At 35.8% G+C, this 24223-nt stretch overlaps 1 protein-coding gene across 6 annotated transcripts in view; it reads right to left on the bottom strand.

Moving 5' to 3' along the window:
* ADARB2 (adenosine deaminase RNA specific B2 (inactive)) overlaps positions 1–24223 on the bottom strand; it is a 651356-nt gene that overhangs the window by 5345 nt on the left and 621788 nt on the right. For all 6 annotated transcript variants that reach the window (XM_074267208.1, XM_074267213.1, XM_074267207.1 and 3 more), the window contains 2 exons: positions 16712–16893; positions 1183–1361 (listed from right to left, as the gene is read on the bottom strand). In XM_074267208.1, the coding sequence (XP_074123309.1) occupies positions 1183–1361; positions 16712–16893 (361 nt within the window). The remainder of the gene's footprint in view (positions 1–1182; positions 1362–16711; positions 16894–24223) is intronic.

Here is a 24223-nt window from a genome sequence, read left to right as displayed (position 1 = left end):
AGGTCAGAAGTAGCATCATTTTTGTAAGCAGCCAAAGGAATATGTATTTTTGTCCCTAATTTAAAAAAATCATGAATATTTAGTTCTGTTGCTGCTTCACAAATAATCTCTATATAATCCTAATAGTGATAACTGACCAAGAAAAAGGTTGTTGAAAAAACTGTTATAAAAATGGTTGACATAAAAAAAGAGTCTGATTTTAAAGTTACCATATGCTGAATTCTGGCTCTAATGAACCCGGTTTTCCCCTGAGTTTGAAGTATTCCTTTCTTTCTCTTTTTTTTCTAGTAGGTTCCCAAGCAGTAGGTCAGAAGAGGGGAAGTCCTTGAGATTTCTGTTATCATACGTCGAAACTACTCTCACCCTTCACCAGTCTTGTAGCATCTAATGTGAAGTTCATCATGGATTGTCACCTTGGTTGTTCTAGGGCAAAAGTGTCAGACATGTGGTCTGCAAGCTGCTTGCGGCCCACAATAGTCCTGAATGCATCCTACACCACATAAAAACCTAGTTCCTACTTGCTTTTAATGTGTTGATATATTAATTAAAAACATATAAATATATGGCCCACAGGGATCCTTTTGGATGGATTGATGGCTCCTTGTTTTGAGTTTAAAATTAGGAGATTTGATCATCAGCACATATGATTTAAGGGCTTTGAAAAGGAAAGGGCTGTAATCACTAAATATAATCTGGGACATGAGGAAAAGGCAAATATTTTCTGCCTCTGCCATTCAAATTCAGTGTTTGGGTGAGGAAGATGATGTATTTCTTCCACCTAGACTTCTGAACATAGGGATGCCAGAGCAGTTGTCTTGTTTTCTGCTGCCCTGGTGTTGGGTACAATGTATGGCAGGCAGTTCAGTCTAGTTATTGGATGAACCACAAAAATATAGTTTGAGGGTTTCATGGGAAACTTGTTGGTTGTTTGTGTGCTTGCAAGTCCAATTATTCAATCTTAAGGCTCTAAAAATGGAGCATTCCCTTCCTGGAGCAAAATGCCCAGTTTTAAAGGAGGGGAAGAATAGAGATTTTTATTGGTTTAGGCCATTGATGAGGAAGGAAATGAAAACCAGAACTTATCACAGAACAGTGGACTCACTGTCTCCTAAGTAGGAATATTGGAAGTAGCCTGTGGAGTATGACATTGGGTCTAAGGGCACCAGCAAACACATAGGTTACCTTTCCATACAGTTTTGCCCATCTTGCAGAGAGCACATGTTTGCAGAGCCGGGATGAACTTCCACAATTTCTCTTTCCTGTGGTGGCATTTATAACCTCTAGGTCTGCATTACCCATAATCCAGTTCACGCTGAATTGGGGAGATTTTCCTGGCTGGCGCAGCTCAGCATTACTCACTCCTGTCAAAAGAGAATAAGGCATCAGAGCATTTCCTGGCTTTAAAAAAAGCCTCCTGAGCATAACAAGCAGAAAATAATAAATGTGCAATGGCATGTTACATTGGGAGTGGTATGGTCCAACAGGGCCAATAGAAGGCTCAGTGGGTAGAGCCATTGGGTCTGGAATCAGAACCTGAGTTCCAATCTGGCCTCAGATCCTGGACAAGACGCTGAAACTGTCTTAATCCACTGGAGAAGAAAATGGCAAATCATAAAACCCACTTGGATGATATGGCCCATAAGGTCACAAAGAGTTGGATGTGACTGAATGACTGAACAACACCAGTAGTACAATAGAAAATCCCCTGATCTAGTTTCAAAGGATCTGAATTCAAATCCTGCTTTTGACAATTATCTATTTTATGCCATGAATCACTCTGAGTGTTTCTGCTTTTATAAAACAAAGGGATTGAATTAGATGCCTTCTATGTTTATTCAGTTCTTGACTTATGACCCTAGAATCTTGAAATAATATGTAATCTTTAATCCTTATATTTACAACTTGTTACATGTTTAGATCATTGTTTTACCAATTAAGACAGAAAAAACATCGTTTATCCAATAAATATTTATTGAGGCCCTACTATATGCAATACACTGGGAGTTCTATGAATGAAGAAAAGTCCAGACATAGAAGGAAATTTAAATTCACCTGGGGGGGTGGTAGTGGAAGTGTGGATATCAGGTAAATCCATTAGTTTATGATCCTAATTAAAGGAGGATACAAAGACTAAAAATTAAGGGGATCAGGAAAGGCTTCCTAGAGGGGATGGCACATGAGCTGTATCTTGAAGCAAAGTAGGGGTTTTTAGAGGTAGGGAGGAGATGCATTCCAGGAATGGGTCTCAGCTTGTCCAGAGTCACGAGGGTGGGAGATGGAATACTGAATTTAGGGAATATTGAGTACGGCAATTTGACTAAAACAAAGAGTATGTGGAAGAAGAGAATATAAAATAAATCTGGGAGAATAGATTGGAGTCAGACTATGTAGAACTTTAAATGCCAAGATGAGGAGTTTGTACTTTATCCTGGAGAACATCAAGAAGTTACTGATAGCAACTCAAGAAAGTTTATTTATTAAAACTATGCTTATTATAGCATATTCAGAATATAGCCATGTTAATTTTATTATACTGTTTATTATAATTAATATTTATATAATATAGTCATAAATTATTATAATTTACCATTTGTTATATTTATATATTATGCCTGTAATTAATATAATTGTATATAAATACAGAATTACATAATATAATTGACATAACAATGTTATATAAGGTAGTAGTACACACCAAAGAGTTATAATGTGTTTGACATGTGGAATTTAATAAATGCTTATTAATTTTTGTTAATACATATACTCTCTCTATAAATATAGCTTCCATCCCTTTGTTTTTTTTTTTTTTTTTTTACAATTTATATATTTGTATTTATAATTTGCTCTTTCATATTAGTGATGAGTTGTCTGAGCTCAGCTAGGTCAATCCTTACAAAGGGAACATAGACTGTCATTGGGTCTTGGAGCCTTTCCAGATCTTGAGATCTAATGGCCAAAATTTCTAGCATACCAGGGTTAATCTCCATGAAAAGATGAGCCATTTTAATAAACATTATTTTTAAAAAGATTGATTCTCGTTATGACTAAGAATGCAAGGATAGCCTCATGCTAAAGAAACTTGAAAACAATTTTAGGAGGCTGTGTGCAAAACCATGAAGAAAAGATATATCCATCAATACTAGCTCAGGAATTTAGAACTGGAGGGGGCTTTCAGTGTGGTCCAGTCCAACCCACTCATTTTACACGTGATGAAACAGGCTCTGACAGATTAATTGAATTGTCCAAGATCACAAGATAATAAAGAATGGGCTGGAACTCAGGTTCTTTGAGTCCAGATTGAGTGCTCCTTCCATAGTACCACAATCACTTTCTGTAAATATCTTGAGTACCTCTTTTCTTATAATTGTGTGAAGCACTGAGAATAGGGACTGGGAAGGGCATATTAAAAAACCAAAGGCATGGCTTTTGTATTCAAGAAACTTAAAAGTTTATCTGGAATGACAAAGCAAACACATATGCAATTAGTCAATGATTCAATGAGTAAATAATCATGTAGAATGAGGGGGTGAAACCTTTCCAAAGCTTTCCAAGTCCAATAAGTGGGTTCTGGTGCAATGACTGAAAAGTAGAGGTGAACTAAGCTTTAGAAGCACTGATACCTGCTTCTCATATGCCAGCTTCCACCAGCTGGTGATTTTTCCAAGTCCTAAGAAGCAGGTAGGGGCTTCTGAATTAGCCTGGAATCCCAAATTGGACTCACAGAGTCTTAATTCTTAGTAAGTCTACATGCTTGCACATGATGCTTGCGTTGGGTTGCTACAGCCTATCTCAGACTGGGGTGCGAGTTGTTCTTGGTTTAAAGGAAAATTTTAAGCTGGGTGCCAGCATGGGGACAGCCTTTGTAACTTTCAGAGGAAAGGACTTAAGTGGTAAGAAAAGCAGGAGAGAAGACTATCTGGCAGCCTTTAGGCAGTAAGGAGTGGTGAGATTTTTGTCCCCTTTCTTAAAGCCTCTCATTTTTACAGGGCTACAGTAGATAAGAATTAGTTTCAAAATAGAGGAGAAGGCATTTACAATGTCATAGAGAATATTATGGAACTTTGGACACCTTAAAGATCGTATAGTTTTTCCCCGACTATTTTTTTTGGATAAGTGAGAAAAGTGATTTTCCAGTGCCGGGAAGTGATATGTTCCAGATTGCAAAATCAGCATTTGAACCCAGACCTTTTGATTCCATACAAATCCAGTGCTCTTTCCATTCAGTTATGTGTTTGGCCTCCAAGTTAAGTCACTTGTCCAGGCACATATCACATCAATTATAGTGCTAGTATTTGAATCGAGACCTTCTGACTGCATTTGTGCTTTTTGTGACATCAAACTGCCGTCCCGGAGACTTCTTGGGTAGGATTTATGCTTATATCTGCCCAGGCACTGTATTATGCTGCTTGTCCTTTTTTTCTGAGTCTGCCTAGAAAAGGATGCCCTTGCAGGGGTCACTGTCCTGAGAAAACAGACCTAGGCTGCTATTATTTCTGTGGACTACTTTTCTTCTTTTTGAACTGATTTACTGTGGCAGCTACTAAGCGCTCGGAGCAGGAGAAGGGAAGCCGATCTGGCACCTTGGCAGCTGCTGACTGTTCTACTGGGCAAGAGCTGCCTTGTCAAGAGGAGCCAATCCCCGAGGTCAGGGATGACTAGGGATACTGAGAATCGACTCTGAACTGCAGCCAGGCGAGGCAGGGACCAAGAGAAACAGCCCTCCCTCCTTCACTGTCCCCCCACTCTGCCTATAGGGGCCAGGCCAGAGAGCTGGTTCACAGAGCCTGGCTGTGCCATCTGGGACCCCTTAATAGGGTTGCTCATTTTGGACTGAAGAAAAAAAAGAAAACTTTGATTCTCCAGTCAAAAATACAGTCCTTTTCAGTGTTCTTGCAAACTATCCCTTTGTCCCTCCCTTCTTCCTTTTGCCCTCCTTTTTTTGGACTACTTTACTGGACTGCTGAATGAAACCACTGTGGCTCTGGATCATGACTCTTTCTCTGTGCCACTGGGAAGGGATCCAGCTGCTCCACTGAAGAAGAGTTTCTTTCCAAAAAACAGCCACCTCTCTCTTTAGAACTGTCAGGTCCTCTTCCCCCGTGCTTACAGAGTCACAGAAGGTAGGGAGGGGGGAAAGCAGGTCCAAAAGGATGGCAAGGAGGACAATGAAAGAAAAGCAGGTTAGTGGGAGAAAGGTGGCAAGTTCAGAGGGCATGGAGAGCATGGCTAATGGGCCAGAACTTCCTCATTCACTTGAATGACACTTTGTTCTTTAAAGTGCTCTAACAGAATATTGGAATGGGTGTGAGGCTCAATACTTACCGTGTGACCTTGCGCAAACCATTCACAGTCTCAAAAACTCATTTTCCTTATTAAGTTAAATCAAGATAATACTTGGATTACTGACCTCATCAACTGGTTTTTGAGGAAAATGCTTTGAAAATTTTCCAGTGCTTCAGACTTGTGAGTTATCATTATTACTCAGGGATACCAGTAGCTAAAGGCTATACACACATATTGCGAATTACTTAAATGAATCAAATATATGACATTTTGTCTGGTCAAATACAGCTCCATAAGATCGATGTTACTGTTTCCTGGGTAGTCTCCTTGCAATTTCTTTCCCTTCCCCCCTTACATGCTGAGGGAAATCTCTATCCAACAATGATCCTCTATGGATAAAATTTTGCCTGAATACATTCTTCAATGGGTAACATAATTCTACCCGATAACCGAGATTCTGAACATTTAGCCATCCTTGTTCCAACCCTGTTCCTTATCCTCCCACTTTAAAAAGACCCATCCCTTCCACTATGCTCCCAGGAATGGCTGCTCCATACATAACTGGCTTTCATCTTAAACTGTTGCTATTCTTACTTCCTCCATCTTTGTGTACACCCTGAGACCTGGTTCTTTCCTTAGAAACATTACTTCCTTGGCTACCCTTCTCTGGGTATAATTTCAGTCATACTCTGGACTCCCTTGTCACCATAATATGCCTCCATTATTGTTACCACTTTTAGATTCTCCCTCCCTACCATCATTCAATAACCTCTTTTTCTTTGAGGCTCATTCAACACATATTATTCAGTCAAAATCCTTGTGGCCATTATCTACTGACCTCTAGGATATTCTCCTTCTTCTCTCAAAGAGCTCAATAGCAAGCTTATAATCATTCTCTCCTCCACAGCTTTTATATATATATATATATATATATATATATATATATATATATATATGTATATACATGTATATATATGTATGCATATATATGTATATAGATAGATGGATAGTCCCTCAAATACCCTAACCTCTCAGTTCTTCAACTTATTCATCTCCTGTGACCCATTCCTCTACACAACTGCAATTACATAGATAGTCATCCCTTTGATCTTGCCATCATCCTCAAATATTTCATATCTATGTTCAGGAACTTTAAAATTCCCTGATTTGATCACAGTCTGTTGTTTTTCTACCCTACCCTCTGTCTGTAAGTCTAAACTTTATTCTTTGTCTTTTCTGAGTTCTATAATGTTTCACCTCTTAAGAGTGAGTTTTTCCCCAGATGGTAATCCTATGCATTGGCTAAATCTCTTCCCTTTCCTATCTTGATCCCCTAGTGAATCATTTTTTTTTACTTAATACTATTCCCTTGAATCTCTAGTTTATCTATTCTATAAAATATCTTGCTTTTACAAACTCCAGCCTTCTGCTGTTCCTGTTCCTATTCATGTGCTGCTGAACAAAATTGGAGAAAATTGTTAAAACTCAGCAGTGAGATAGAATAGTGGATAGAGTATGGGACCTGGATTTTGGAAAACCTGAATTTATCTCTCACCTTAAACATTATTGACTATGTGACCCTAGGCAAGTGACTTAATCTCAGTTTCCTGCATTGTAAAATGAGAATAATGGTAGCTACTATTCTTCAGGGTTGTTGTAAGGATCAAGTGTAATAATATAATATTTGTAAAATGCTTAGGGCAGTACCTGTTTACAGTAGGCACTTAATAAATGCTTTTTCATTCATTTATAGAGAAACATCTATATATTCATTTATTAAAAGCTTGCTATATCAACAAGGCTAAAAATCAATCAACAAATTTATGTGTGTGTTAATTTCCAAGTAATGCTCTACAAGTAACTATTTTATATAGGAAATAGAATTATAAAATATTTAATTGGGGCATTTCTCTATAGACTTCAGCTTGTAAATCAGGCACTTTAAATTTCATGGTGGCAGAAAAAGACCCTGAATCCTAGGATCTGAAGACTTGGCCTTTTTCTTCCTCAGATACAAAGTTGCTCCATGATCTCTGCCATATCACTAACCCCATTGCTTTGTCTATTCCACTGGATGTTGTGAGGTTTTAAATGAAACATGAAAGCATGTGAAATGCTGCGTAGATGTGTTAGCTACTCTCGTACAGACACTCCAGGGGTGAGGTTCCCTCAGAGTGGCTCTGTTCTGTCTAGGCAAAGCAGTTCTGTACCATTTTCAGCATAGCCTGGATCCAGGAAGAAGACAATTCCAAATTGGTAAAATTCAAGGAAGTCAACCTGCCTAGTCATATTCAGGGGCCAAACAACCAGTGAGATGGAGGGCAGAATTACAGGTCTTTTCTAACTTAAAATTCTATGATTTGACAAAATGAGACATTAAAATATGGAGATGAATCCCACAGATCACACATGAAAAACATTCATTGTTAGATAGCTACACTTTAAAATATTGGCTGATGGGAGTAAACAAATAAACAAGAATGTGGCTTCCTTTAAAATAACTCTGTTCCACACAAAGAGTATATAATAAATGGCTGTTGTATTGTTTTATATGTAGAAAAAAAAACTCCAGTCTATAAAAATACAATTTCAAAAAGAAATAAATCACTTGGTAATGATCATTTCTGTTGCTAAATGGTTTGTTATAAAAAATTCACTGTAAGTTTCTATTAACTTATGAGCTTTCTTGGTATATTTAAAGTATAATCCAATTCACCAAAATTCAATTTACATGACACATTTCATGCTGAGAGACAAGTGTGTTGGAGAGGACAGTGAGCTGGTTTTGAAGTTAGAAAACCTTGGGTTCAAATCCTTCTAACATTTATAAGATATGTGACTTAAGGAGAAATTGCTTCCTCTCCCACTACTCTTTAGGGCAGCGCTCCTTAAACCTTTTCCATTTGATACCTCTTTTTGATGGAGAAATTTTTACACGATCCCATTCTGAATTTGAGCCAAGGTGTTTTTGGCAGTGTTCGTCATGCACAATATTCACATGTTGTGTGCTTGGAATTAAGGCTGTCGTGAAGTTGTGCAATGCAACATGGGCAAGTGTAGCTAGAAACCCTTGGACTCCTTATGCATTTGATTTTTGAATTATTTTTTGGTCATTGATTTCAGAAACCTTTTACTATTGCCAATTTTTTTGAGATCTTCCACATTCAGTTACCCCTAAGGGTCATGAGCCATAGTTTAAAAAGCTTTGCTCTGCTCAACATTCTGAGATGATACATTGTTGAGAATATCAATTTGCATTTGTAGAGGGAGTTTCCTCACCTGGGAGTTCATTCTAGCAATGAAATCACTAGTCTAGACACCATTCCAGTCCTTATTTCAGGAACATGCATACTACACACAATGAAACAACCTGCCGATGGATAAACAAGTATGTTCCCAGGCATGAAAATGATATTGGTAGATATTTTAGTCGAGAAAATAATCCTCCCCTCCTTCTGCAACAGCTGGGTGAATAGAGCACTAGTCCTTGAATCAGGAGGACCCGAGTTCAAATTCTGACCTCAGACAATTACTAGCTGTGTGACACTTAACTATGATTGCTTCCAAAAACCTGGATATGACCTCTTTTTAAAATCTACTTGATTTGTCTTTCCCTAATCCAATCCATCCTCCACTCAGCTGCCAAAGTGATTTTCCTTATTTGCAGAACTGACTATCTAAGTGCCTCTTTTCAACGAACTCCCATAGTGCCCTTTTGCCGTTGGAATTTTTGTTGTTCAGCTATTTTTCAGCCATGTGTCTTTGTGAATCCATTTGGGGTTTTATAGGCCGATACTGGAGTGATTTGCCATTTCTTTCACCAGTTCATTTTACAAATGAGGAAAGGACACACAGGATTAAGTGACTTGCCCAGGGTCATATAATTAACAAGTGTCTGAGGCCAGATTGACCCTAGCACTCTATCCACTGAGCCACTTAGCTGCCCTGCCTTTAGAATCCTGGATCCAATTTATATGTCGAGCTACATAATATACTGGTCTCCTGCCCACCCTCCATGCTTCAGCCAGACTGGACTTCTCTCTGTTCTTCATATACGGGAATGTCTATTCTCTCATGCCTGAAATGCATTTTTTTCTCTTTCCACCTCACAAAAGGCCCAGGAAGGGCCTAACCCTTTCCTGATTTCATTCAGAGCCAGTTTTTCCCTCCTTCCCTCCTCTCTCTCTCTCTCTCTCTCTCTCTCTCTCTCTCTCTCTCTCTCTCTCCTTCAACAGACATTCATATACACAGACACACACTTTTTGGTATGCCTATTTTATATCTACTTAGCTATATGCATTCTCAACCCAGACAGAATGTAAGTGCTGTCAGAACAGGACTTTCCCCCACTTTTTCTTCCCTTCTTCCTTCCCTCCCTCTTTTCTCCCTTCCATCTTTCCTTCTTTCTATCTTTCTACCTTTCTACCTTTCCTTCCTTCCTTCCTTCCTTCCCTTTCCTTCCTTCCTTCCTTCCTTCCCTTTCCTTCCTTCCCTTTCCTTCCTTCCCTTTCCTTCCTTCCCTTTCCTTCCTTCCCTTTCCTTCCTTCCCTTTCCTTCCTTCCCCTTCCTTCCTTCCTTCCTTCCTTCCTTCCTTCCTTCCTTCCTTCCTTCCTTCCTTCCTTCCTTCCTTCCTTCCTTCCTTCCTTCCTTCCTTCCTTCCTTCCTTCCTTCCTTCCTTCCTTCCTTCCTTCCTTCCTTCCTTCCTTCCCTCTCCCCCTCATTATGCTTTAATCTGCTTTCAGTCTCCATAATTCCCTCTCTACATGCAGATGGCATTTTTCAGTCTAAGTCAATTGGCCTTTAATTTTTTTCCCCCTTCCTTTCTTTCCTTTTTTGCCTTTGTATTTATTGTGCCCAGCATAGTGCTTGGCACACATTGGGGAACTATATAAATACTTCTTGACTGATAAACATTATCCCCATCTAGTAAAGACCTGACAGCATTTGAATCCAGATTTCCTAACCCTACAGCCAGTACTCTTAGAACAGGATTGTTATTGTTGTTGTTGTCTTTCCTTGTGTCCCAAGTTCTTAACACTGTTTGGCATGTAGTAGGTACTTAATAAATGCTAGTAGACTAAAGCAAGTGCTTCTAATCTAATTAGAAAGGAATATAGGGCTTTTGAGGGAAGAGACATGTATACTACTAGGATAAGTGTGCCTTTATTATGCTTGCTATCAATACTGAGGCTGTGAATATTTACAAAACTCGCATCAATGATGATAGCAGAATTACTGATGCTAGGTGCATGAGCATCTAATAAGAGTGCAGTCCAACACTGATGTGTTGAAGATTTTCTTAGTTCCAGGAAAAGGGATCTCGTACAAAATGATAAATGACTCTGTCTCTTTACCCTCCACATCCCAACAATGCACAAGCTTGCAGGGCTGTTCAGTAAGTAGTAGCAGGAGAGAAATGCATTTTTCATTTTCCAGCCTGTTAGTAACATGATTCTCAGCTCCCATGTGGCTCATCATAATTTCAAAAGATATGGAGCAGAAGGGCTTTGGCAGGAGAGAATTGTTTTTAAAAGTTGATGGAAATTAGTTATTTCTCATTATACCAGAGTTCAAAATATAAGATGCATAAAGCTATGGACAATTTAAAGTGACATTTAAGATGCCTAGAGGAGGTCACAGAAGGATCTCTGGAATCTTTTTTTTTTTCACCTCCTTGGCTCTAGGATTCTATAATGTGTAAAACAAAAGCCCTTTCAACATGAGCGTAATCAAAAGGCCTTATTTAAGAATAGGATATAGGATTCTTTGGTATATAAAAGAGATGGTAATAAGTATTTTAGCATTAGAGTCTGTCAGTAGACTAAAGACATTATTGAATGGTTGATTTTTTCAGAAGACAGAACTAGACATGAATTATTGAATAAATCATTAATGAATTCTATGTCTAACTATTTGTCAGGGACTGTAGTTGAAACTTGAGTACCTAAAATAAAAACAAAACATATTCCCTTACTTCCCTTAAGTAATTTACATTTTATCAGAGACAATAGGTATGCACATGAATGAATACTATTTATGTTATATATAAGGCGATTGGAAAGCATTTTTTTTTGGGGGGGGACTAATGGTAGGGAGCTAAAGAAAGAATTCATGTAAAAGGCTGTGCTTGATGAGAGTGGGGGAGGAAATTAGAGAATTTTGAATTGGGTCTTGAGTCAGAGATGAGGAGGGAGGGCATCCCAGGCTTGGAGGACAATGTAGTCAAAGGCTAAGTAGTGAGAAAAAGAACATCCACAGAACCATGGAATTTGAGAGTTGAAAGGAACATCAGTCATAATCCAGTCTGATTCATAAATGTGAGAATGTACTCAGCTTCTGATTGGAGGCATCTAGGGAATGGGAATCCACCACTCCAGAAGTTAGTTTACTTTTTGTCATTCAGTCATTTTTAATTGTATCCAACTTTTTGTGACCTCATTGGAGTTTTCTTGGCAAAGTAGTTGGCTATTTTCCTTTCCAACTCTACTTTTAGATAGCTCTTCTTGTTAGCAAGTTTTTATCTGACATAAGTCTAAATTGGCCTTTTTGCCATTCCTAGTGCTTCTGGCTCTACCATATGAAGCCAAGTAAAATAAATTCAATTCCTTTCTATGTGATAGCCCTTCAAATAGTTGAACACATCCATCTCCCTCCATAATCCCAGGCTTCTTCTCTTAAAAATAAACCAAACTGTGATATCACAAATTTAGAACTAAATATGATATTCCAGATGAGATGTGACAAGGACAGAATACAGTGAGATTATCATTCCCATGTTTCTGGAAGCTCTACTCCTCCTAATTCTAAGTCCAAGATTAGTCCAAGATTATCTAGAAAGATAGATTGGAGTCTGATTGGTGATGGATTGGGTTGGGTGGTTGATGGCATGAACTTGGGTAGAGATGATGTGGTGAAGGCCTGGATTTGGGCAAGAGTGTTGCTAAAACTAGTCTGTCAGAGCCCAGCATGATTCTAGGAATGAGTCAGGACTTCACTGGGGAAGAGGTGGAGTTGATTATAAGTCCCCATTTCCAGCTATCCTTTATATGTTAGAATGTAAGCATGTTAAGAACATTAGAATATAAGCTTTGTAAGAGCAAGCACTTTCTTGCTTGTTTATATTTGTACTTCTAGTGCTGGAGCACAGTGCCTGGCAATAAGTTCTTAATATATTTTGTTTTTGTCTCTCTCCTTTTTCTCTAATTTTCTTTTTTTCTCTCTGTTACTATATCTTTTGCTCTTCTCTCCCTTTCAAATAAGATGGATTTTGGCCTTTTTTGTCTCCTGAACATTTTTCCTATTCCATGTAATTAGCAAGCAGTGATGAGGTTTGATTGATCCCTACCTCATCTTTGAATATCATTCTAAAGACCAGTTTGACAATTCCTATTTTTACTTATGCAATTAGAGGTCCACCTCACTTCTTCCAGACTCTCCTGGGGGCTTTTAGTCTGAAGCTTGACAGAAGTAGTTTCAAAACCAGTTTTATTTCTGTCAACACCACAGATCTTTTGTAAAAGAAAAAAATTTGGACGAAGTTTAGGGGAGGCAGCTCTGCATGTATTGTAGATAAAACTCCAAACTTTTGAGTCAGGGAGACCTCAATTCAAATCCCTTCTCAGTGGCTTCCTAAGCTAAGTGATTCTGTAAGCAAATCACTTAATCTTTACTAGCCTTGTTTTTGTTACCTGTGAAATGGGGAAAAAGGACTTAAATCACCAGGCTCCTGAGAAGACCAAATGAGATATTATAAAGTGCTTTGCAAGGGTTTGATATTATTCTTTTCAGGTAACAGTGATTAGAAATTCTTTGTTTATTAGTTGCTTATTAATTAAGATAAATGTGGGGTTAAGAGAGGAACTCTACTTGGAAGGCTGGGAGCGACTTTATTAAGAAAAAATAAAAAAAAATCCATTACTTTCAAATTTATGAAAACAACCCCTTTCTAGAGTCTCCTCCACTTAAGGAGTCTGCTAACCATCTGAAATGACGGCTTCAATATGAAGGTGGGTTAAATATTTTAGTCCTATGTAATCAAAGAGAATTCCAGTTGAAATGGAAAATTAACTCTGGTGTTTGTTAACTTCTTTAAGTGGATATCTAAGATCATAGAAAGAGACAAAGATCTTTAGTCAGAGGATTAGACTTTGGACAAATCACTAAGTGGCTGTCTATTTTCTCATGTGAAATCTATAGCAGGCTTGTACCACATGATTTCTAAAATCTTTTCTAATCATAATCCTGTAAGCCTATGCGAGATGGGTATCCATTTGACCAACTTCTTGCAGGGTTTTGTATAAAAATGAGTGCATATTGACAAAAGCAGAATTCTCTTTGAAGTGATTGTTATAATTCTTTTGTGTGATTTTTGGGATACCTTTAATAACCAGCTTAAAAATATCCCTAAAGTTAAAATAGCAGTTGCCTGGAAAATGATTCAATGTGACAAATACTTATTTCACACACAACTTTTCAAGAAAGTAGTTAAAGATCTATCTGTAGCTAATTTTTAAAACATTTAAAATGTAGCCTATTTAGAGAGACTTTAATTATTATGGTCTTCAAATTAATGGAGTGTTGGTGTCTATTTTGATTAGAGATGATCTTTTGTTTTGTCTATAATTTCAAAATGGCTTTCCTTATAATGTTATTTTTAGGATATCAAGGAAAAGGAAATAACACCTCTTGCAGATTGGGTAGGATCTTCCCCCTTCCCTCAACTACCAAGAAGACCATGGTAAACTTACAGTAAGACATGGCATATATTATACACAATCAGCAGGCAAGGATTGCATCATAAGATGCACATATAGGTCTGAGAATATTTTAGTACAATGAGGCAAAAAAAAAAATATTACTCACATATGTTAACCCCCCCCCCCCATTTGCAGCAGAGGGCACTGCTTTTGTACTTAGCACAAAGCATCATAATCATCATAGCTCATCTACCACTTTAAGACTTCAAAAGTACTATCTATCTATGTGTCTATTTAATCTCATCTGATCCTTGTAATGACCCTATGAGGTAGGTACTATTATTATTTTCTCTCTTGAAGAAGCTGAGAAGTTAATTCACTTACCCAGAGTCTCATAGGGTCTAGTCTAGTACTCTTTCTATTATGGCAAACCATCTCCTGGAATCAATAATAGTTTAGGATATTATTTAACTTTAGTGTTGATAATGACTTTATAGGTTAAGGTTGTATGCTAGGATGAAGACTGGCCCAGGACTCAGATACCAGAATCTGAGTTCTTGCCTTAACAGCTATTTATTACCTGTATATCAGAGCCAATCACATGATCTATCTGAACCTTTTCATAAAATAGCTTAAAATCTACTGTGACTACCTTAGAAAGATTATCGCAAGACTAAAATAAAGTTACATGTATGAAAGTGATATGTAAATATAAAACAATATAAAAAGATCTCCTTTAAGCGGGGAAAAATAACAGGCTTTAAAAATATTTTCTTTGTAGTTAACAAAGAAATACAGAAAATTTATTTGCACAAGACTCGTTAAATTACTCAGTCTTATGATTTAAATATTATTCCCTTTATATTTGAATTAAAAAAAAAACACATCTGTTTGGAATTACTCCAATTTTAAAATGACATTGTTCTTGCTTAATAGTTACACTTAGAATGATAAAACTAATACATTATGCTTCTGAATCATAATAGCACTTTTCATTGCTATCTTGCTTTTAAATCTGGAAATCACTTTCATATCCATAGAATTAAACAGGTATTTGTTATCTCCATTTTTTTTAGAGGAAGAAATTAGAGTTGAGTCAATTGTCCAAGATCATATAGTTGGTCAGATGCAAAACCTCAACTTGCTTTTCCTTCCATCTTCCTTCTATTACCTTGTTTATGTGATGCCAAAAGAGAGAAATGTTTTGTCTATTTAGTGCCAAGCAGCTGTTTATTTAAAAATATTTTCGTTATGGATTGTGTAAAAAATCAATCTTGCCTTAATTATGAAATCATTGATACTTACATGACATCTTCTTCCATTCTTTTGTTATTTTCAATCATTAATTACTATAGAGGTTTAAATTTTTTGGCTGACCAGTATTGGATATTTGCTAGAGTTCTTTTAAAATTATTATAAATGGTGCCTCTGAGGAAGAGAATGAGCACTTAGAATTAAATATCTCCTAAACTAAAACGTTTTGATTAGAATATCTTTACTAACTAGATTCTGTTTGAAGATTTTCACCAATTTCTCCACTAACCAGATTATTTGTATATATTATGTAAAATATATACATATTATATGATGTATACATATTACATATAATACATACCTGTGTTATATGGTATATTATAAATAGCAAATATGTCTTACATAATATGCACATTTTATAAAATATACATGTTATACATATTATACACATATATATATATTTTAAAATTGGATTATATATTCTATATGTTAATGACCTAGTTGGTAGAGAGTAGCATAATTTTGGTTTCCATAATTCAAATCACTTGAATTGTGGCAAGCTCTAGTTCATTCCTTTTAAGAACATTTAGTTATTTTAGTGTGTTAATTAATACACAAGAATTTTCAGTTCTAAAAGCCATAAGCAGAAAAAATTGGATGAGGGCGAATGTTATCAGCTTTCGAAAAAGAGCTTCCATGAAGTCTTTTGATGCCTTCTTATCAAAGTGTTCAGATGACCCTGACTTTTTGAAGGCTTTTGTTGTTGGATGCCATTCTCTGACAGATCTCATCAAGCTGGAAAATTCTTGATTACAGGCTAATAAAGTATTGTGAATCCATTGTCTGACATCCAGACTGGTAGAAGAGTGGTCCCAACATTTACCACATTTTCTGACCATGCTTACTTTCATGATTAAAAGCAGATTCTTTTATTTTTGGGGGGTTTATTCCAGTGGTTTTCCTATGGTGTGATTCGGTATAGAACCCTACAAAAAGCATGGGATTCTTTAATATATGCTCCTGGTGACTGAGATCTCCCCTAAAAGCTCTTGGAATAATGCCAACTAGTGTTTGTCCTGGAATCATAGAAGAGGGAAGATGGTCATTGTCTGACACAAACTTGCAAATAACTTTTAGTGCCTCGAGTTATACTGGCTATTTGGAAAAAAAAAAAGGAGTGGCTTAAGAAACCCTACTTACAACCATAGTTTGATGGTTTGATTTGACAGTTCTTCTTAATATCAACTCCGAAATGCTATTTTTCTTAGATTCAGAAGTTCTTTAATTTGGTTCTGTTATCAATTCTGAAAATTTATTTGAACAATTACTTGGTCTCTCCACTTAATTATCAACCCCTAGGATGGTCTGTGGTCCAAAGCCACACCATTTTGACCTGAGAAATAAAAACAGGGCCAACATCCAACACAATTATGAACAGGAAAAGAAATCCTTTGTCCTTCAAGTAGGTATTTTCTTACCACTGAGGAGGGGCCGATTATGCCGGTAGGAAGTTGGCAGCTGACCGATGTCTTCTATTCTGTGACTCATTACCCTGGAAAGGTGACCGGTGTGATGTAGACTCCCCACCACAATACTATGCAAGTAGATGGGCTCAATGAAGTGACTGAGGAGAGCTCCTTGCAACCCAAGAATGTTCCATCTGGTTGGGGGAAAAAGAAAAAAAAAGTCAAAAGCAACCCCATTGTCTTGTGCAAGAAGAATTGAGTGCGAGAAGCAGCCCAGTCACATTTCATCCCAGTTCATTTTGCAAAATGCTGCTGCTGCTGATTTTTTTTCTAGTCTCTAATTCCCTAGGTGACACATTTCCCATCATGCTGATGGAAATGTCTCGCTTGGTAGCTGCTGCAGAGACACACTGGAGTGGTCATGACAGACTTTGGCCTTGTGGCTACTAATGATTTTGAGTCTTTTCTAGCTATTATTGGATGAAGTTAACAATGGTTAGTCTGCATTTTAATAAACTTTATTTCATTTCCTATAGAAAGAAAAAAAGCTAATAATAATACTGAAGGTTAATTCTCCAAGGGATATAAAATTAGATAAAAACAAAGGGAAATCAAGAGTTATTTAAAAAATAGAATCTGTGCCAGGAAATTCCAGGATTCAAATAGTCAAAGGAATAGTCAAAGAATAAAGAATTTGACTACTTCATCTGATTCTCTCCTCCCTTCCCTCCACCAAATTGGAATGTACTATTGTATTGAACTCAAATGACACAAATGATCTCATTTTCATTTGAGTACAATTCTGACAGAAATTCAGATTAGTGTAATAATATAAGGACTTTTCCTTTTAAGTAAATATAGTTTAGGGTGAATTCTGACTCTCTTTCTCATAATCTTAGAAACCCAAGTGCTGGTAACTTTTAAAGATGTACTCTTCTACATGTGGGTGGGGAAAGGTTAGAGACTTTTGCTATTTAAGGCAACACCATCCAGAGGTTGCTACACTAAATAATGGGCTTAGAACCCAGCCTCCGTTAGGAGCAAGCATTATGCAGCTAATTTCTTACATCATTGTTCTTTTCATTAATTAACATTTCTCCACCGTTAGTGCAATTATTGTGGGGCTTCCATGCTGTACATCTCTTTTCATGATTAATAAGGAGTCATTATATTTCCCTTTCCTGAAGCAGTCAATTAACACAGAATACTTTCCATTAATTACTGAATGTTTAAAACCAGCATGCTGTACCTGGAGAGCAATCTGCTCCAAGAACCTGTGACACCAATTGCTTTAAAAAGTTCTCTTTAAATTTTATTCCAAAAACACAAGCAATTTAGCCAGCGATATTAATTTGCCTCAGAAGCAGTGCTGTGAATGAGAAACATCTTTTAATCTCATGCAAGAAAAGGCAGCCATCTGGCTGGGGAGGATTTCAGAGAGAGCCTCTCTTGCTCTCACTCTGTAAATGCAGGTCATTAAAGTAATGTGTTCATCTACATAAAACTCAAATGGAATATAAAAGGTAATATTTATATACAAACAATTTAGTCCCACAATTTAAGCAGTCATTGGTTTTATGAAACATTTACTTTAGTCTATCAGATTTGCATAACTTCATTTGAAAAAAAACCTGTGGTCATTTCTACAAGTCAGATTGTCTTTCTTCCCTCAACCCCCTAGCAAAGGAATGAAACAGCTGCCCTTTTAGAATAGATCTACAATTGCAACATAGAATTCAGATTGGAAACTTCTGAGGAAGTAGAAATCTCAGTGACAAACATAATGCGTGGGATGGATGCTTCAGGGACCCAGCATTTGATGATAATATTTTCTCCTGGATATTAATTCACATTCATACCTGGGATATGCTTTTATAGCCCATGTTTTCTCTAGAAACTGTTTCATTGATATCCAAGATAGGATATAAATTTCTACAAAGTCCAGAAAATTTTTGTATTTTAGGAATTGTTAATTTGAAAAAACAAAAAACAAAAAACAAGATCTTGTCTACTTTTCACATTTGATTGGAGTTTATTGACTTTTATTTTTGTTTTCCCTGAAATGTGATACTCTTTCATTTCCTTTCTTTTTCCTTCCCTTCAGTAACAAGATCTCACAAAGAAACAAGGACAAAGACAATCATCAGTAAGGTGATCCTCTTTTGGTCTTAGAGATGCTTTTCTTCTGAAGAAACAAGAAAGGTATGTCCTAGAAGAAATGATTATATTTATCGTGGTCTATGAATCAATACCTTATTCTAATTTTTGTTTCCTATCCTAAACACGTTCCGTTTTGCTCATGAGCCTGTTTATGAGAAACAGCTAGTATAAAATAAAAAGATTAGACATTAGCTAGGTAGGCAGAATAATCTTAGATTGTGGCTTGTGGCAAAGTTATTCTGTTATAAATGAAGGTAAATGTTTAAATAATTGATAGGATTTTTTGGGAACTTTGAGGTTGTTTTAAAATTCATCATCAGTGAAAAGCACGGAAACAATGATATCACCATCTATAACAAAGTACTTTATTCAATATTCTTGCAAGTATAATTAGTATTCACAGGAAAAACATCATTACACTGCAGGTCATTGATGTATTAAGTTTTAGAAAAAAATATGGGCCCATTTTTGAATGCTTCTGATTGTGCAAAGACAAATAACTGCTATATCTGTCTTCTTCTTAATAACCTTTAAAATAAGGAGAAAATCAACCTTCTGCTTGCTTAGTTATAGGATTTTCAACTTATTCAGCTAACAGAATCAATAAAACCAAATGTCTTCCTGCATATAAACGGGAGAGTTTTTAGCACTCAGGATTGAATGGAAAAATATCTCACCTTTTGTTCAAACAGCTGATATTACTGCAGTGTTGACAAAGACAAAATCCCATGTCCAGTTTTCAATATAGATAATCCCTAAATAAATATGTTTTTGTCTATTTGTCAATCACTGAAATACCACAGATAAGTGGAGAAGAGATCTTGGAAAAAGCTTTCTTTCTTTAGCTGAGAGACACAATCTCCTTACTGAGGACAAATCTTGGCCTCAAACTAACAATGAAAACAATTACAGGATCCCTTTTGGGATAGACTCCAGACCAGTCTAACACTCCAAGTGTGAGCCTCTAAGATAAGTTGGAAGATTGGTGATAATCATTAGGATCAGCATGTAATGGGTATTTAGGGTTGTTGGCTTATCAGTTTAAATCTTGGCAAAACTTCAAATGAGATTTAAATCTACAGTAGGTAGCAATGTGACAACATGGGCCACTCTGCTAGGTGCTCTGGTATCTTCATAAATAAATTTTTAGCCATAACTTATTTTTTTCCTGTTAGAGAAATGGCCTATTATCAGATAAGGATACATAGCAACATAGAAGCATCCTTACTTGTCAAATCTGGGTCCACATCCACTATATATATAACGAGCTAATGTTGAGAGAAAATTTGACTAGGCTATGATAGAGTTGGCAACATTATAAGAATAATTATTGGAGCTGGCATAACATAATTATTGTTGTTATTATTTGTCCATACTTGTGATTTCATCTATGTAGATAGTTGCCATCGAGGAAAGTCTACCAAAGTGGATCTGCAACTGTTCTATGATTTATAATCTTAAAAGATTGACTGGTGTGTTGACATCATATTACTTGCATAGAAATCATAGCTAGCATATCGGTGGTGGGACTTAAAATCAGGTCATTCCAAATCTAAGGCCGTTCTTATATCTTCTTCCTTAAAAAATTTCTCCAGTAGCCAGAAATAAATATACAATCATTTTTTTTTAAATTAAAAGGATGAAAAAATAGAAAAGAAGTACATCTCATCAGTAAAACAACTGATCTGGAGAATAGATGGAGGAAAAATAATATAAAAATAGTTGAGCTACATAAAATTTACAATAATAAAAAAAATCTTGATACAGTATCACAAAAAATTATCAAGGAAAGTTTCCCTAAAGTTGTAGAACAAGAAGGTAAAGTATAAATAGAAAAAAATCTACTGATTATCACCTGAAAGAGATCCCAAGAGGAAAATCTTATAGAAATATTTTAGTCAATTTTCAAAGCTTTCAAGTTGAGAAGTGAATATTGGAAGCAACAAGAAAAAATCCCCCAATTTAAATGTTATAGAGCTACATTAAGGATTATGCAAGACCCAGCAGCCACTACGTTGAAGGACCATAGGTCTTGGAATATTATATTCTGTAGATCAAAAGTATGGGATTATGACCAAGGGTAACTTATCCAACAAAATTAAGTATGTTCCCAAGCGAACAAAAAAAGGAAATTTAATGAATTCAAAGACTTTCAGCTTTTTGTGACAAAACCCCCAGAAATTAAGGGGAAATTCTACCTATAATATCCAGGAGAAAAATAAGATAAACATTAAAGAACAATTATAAGGAGCTCAATAAGTCAAATTGTTTACTTCATATATGTAAAAATAGCAGTACTCTTTATTATTCTCATTATTATTTGGATAGTTTGAAAGAAAGGCATAGGCTGAGTTGAATATGATAGGGTGATTCTAAAAAAATAAAACTGTATAGGGAGAGATAAAAATGAGTAATTATCTAAATCAAATGAGGCATAAAAGAAAAAAAAAACTAATGTAGCAGAAATTAGTAGGAGGGAGTATGGGCAGTGCTGGAATGTTACTCTCATTGAGAATAGGTTAAAGAAGGAACAACATTTATATCTAGAAGGATATAAAACTCTTCTAAATTCAGAAAGAAATGAGGGCAAGGGGATAAATGGAAGAAAAAGATGAGGGAGGAGCTATTAGAGGAGTAGGTAGATTAAGGAATAGGACAAAGTAGCTGGTAGAAGTAAAGCAGAGGAATAAGGACAGATAAAGTGAATATGGTGAGAGATAAAGAGGAAAAACAGAAGAAAAATATACAAGTAATTATAGTTTAGAATGTGAATGGGACAACCATAAAATGGAAATGGATAACAGATTAAAAATTTGAATTCAACAATATATTGCTTTCAGAAAAACTATAAAATAAGAGATACACACAAAAATAAAATAAAGGACAGGAGTAGAATTTAACATGTAAAAAGAAGCAGAAGTAGTAAGATTAGACAAGATTAAAGTTAAAATAGATTTACTCAAATGTGAAAGACAGAGAAACTATACTGCGTGTCAGTAATGTTATTCAGTATTGTTTTAGACTTTTTAAAATACTTAGATACTATACAATACTTGAGCACATATCTTCCAAAGCAGATACAGGAACTCTATAAAATAAACATAAAACACTTTTTATACAAATAAACAAAGATCTAAGTAATTGAAATAATATTTATTGCTCATGAGTAGGTAAAGTCAATATAATTTTAAAAAATGACAATTTTGCCTAATTAATCTATTTGTTCAATGTTATCCCAGTTAAATTACTAAAATTTTTTTTTACTGAGTTAAAATATAACAATAAAATTCATTTGGAAGAACAAAAGGTCAGGAATTTCAAAGAAATTAGCAAGGGGAAAGAGTTATAAAGAAAGTAGATTCAGCAGTATCAGACCTTAAAATATATTACAAGGTAAAAGCATTGTTGAAGTGTAAAAAATGATAATTTTGATTATTTTAAATTAAACTTTTTACATAAATAAAATCCAGAATAGAATAGGAAGCCAAAATAGGATTGCAGAAAATTGGGAAAAAAGAAACTTTCATAGACATATCTCACATAGGATATGATTGGGTTGGAATATTGCTGTGATGTAGGAAATGATGAGCTGGTTGATTTAGAAAAACATTGACAGACTTGGAAATATAAAGGAAAATGCTATCCACCTTCAGGGAAACAGATGATGGGGAAAATGAGTATAGTAAAATCTTATATACATATGTATTCATACCTAATTGTAGCCTTCGTTAGGGTGGTGGAGGGAAGGAGGAAGAAAAATAAAATTAAAAAGTATGCCATAGAGAACAAAAGAAAACCAACAAGGGAGCAAAGAAAACCTAGGCAGCTTTGAAAACAATGTGTAGTATTTATTAAATGGGTTTTCTTGAAATGGAAATGTATAGTTTTATATTGAATCCTCTCTTATAGTCTGCTGAATACATGACAATTTTTTCCTTTCTTAATTTTGTAAGTAAGTTTGAAATTAAAAAATTATGAAAATGCACTATTGTTATAGTCAGTAAACTTCTGTGTGGCAAATGGATTGTTCTCTCTTAAGGAAAACAACCAGTCAGTACTCCATGGACACACAAGCAGGGAATGTTGTTGGTCATGCTGCAGTCTAGAGTAATTAGGTGTTGGTAAAAGATACAATTGGACAGGCTAAGGTCTAGACTGTTGTTTATTGCAGAACTCATAAGATAAGGCAAAATGGGATAAGTCAACATGGTTAACTGAGTTGTGACTAATGGCTCAAAGGACAGATTAGCAGAAGAGAAACACTTCAATGCCAGTGTTTGAGGCAAGCACCATGGATAGCTCCTAGTGAGATTTCTTTCAATTATTGGTTAAATTTTATCTTAGGAAACTTGTTAATGATATTTTTTCTTGCAAGGTATGTTTGTCTATAATATGAAGAGTCTTAAACATTTTAAGATAACCAAATTCTCAATGATAGAAATTAAATCATTATTTACCCAAGGAAAACTTCAGTATCTCTTCAGTGTCCGTATTTTCTTAGGGTAAAACTGAGTATTGGTATTAGGAAATGAGAGTTTGAAGCCCCATAGGCAAGGCTGGGGTTATTTTGAATTATTATTAATCTTTATTTTCTTCTCTATCACTCATTGAGGAGTCCTCTGATATTTGTACACATGATCAAGGCCTTGACAAGAGTTGGCTTATTTGCTTATGCTATAATGCTGTCAAAATCAAGATCAAGGTCAAATACCTGTTTCAATGTCCTAGACTGAATTCTGAAAACTATTGACTATTTATCCTGCAAATTTGTGGATTATACATAAGAGGAAGTAGACAAAAGAATATGAATGGTTTATGTAAATCTTCCTTTTTATGGGAAAATTTATTCAAAGCACATGCTTTACTTATGGTTGACATCATCTTCTTAGGTAAAAAGTAGCGCACAAGGGACCTCTCAGAGTCTAGTAGCTGAATTAGTACTGTATGAGGTAATTAGTGTTAAGTCCAATTGAATCGTTGCAAGTATATTTCTTGGCAACAAAAAGAAATTCCCATTCCAAGACTCATGAGATCCTTGAGTATTTTGAATCAACTATAAGTATTAATGTGCCAGTCACTGAGTATTTGTTGTTACCAAGTTCAGCTATTTGGGATCTCAGGAAAATGGTGTGTCTATGGTTACACTATTGTTGGCTGGATTATGATCGGAAGGGTGATATACTCTTCAACACAATGAATAATACCTGAATAAAGAAGAATGATTTCATTACTTTGGAAGAAGGCAGAGAAGCAGTTTATCAAATATGTAATAAAGGATTGTTTGGCAAGAGTTGATACACCATCTGGCTATACCTATATCACCACTACTGGTTGAAAAGCAAATAATTCAGCCTAGTATTTTGC

This window comes from Sminthopsis crassicaudata, chromosome 5 (genome assembly GCF_048593235.1).
Source record: "Sminthopsis crassicaudata isolate SCR6 chromosome 5, ASM4859323v1, whole genome shotgun sequence".
NCBI classification, from domain to species: Eukaryota; Metazoa; Chordata; class Mammalia; order Dasyuromorphia; family Dasyuridae; genus Sminthopsis; species Sminthopsis crassicaudata.
The sequence above is the reverse complement of the archived record's forward strand: the minus strand, read 5'-3'. Positions and strand labels throughout refer to the sequence as shown.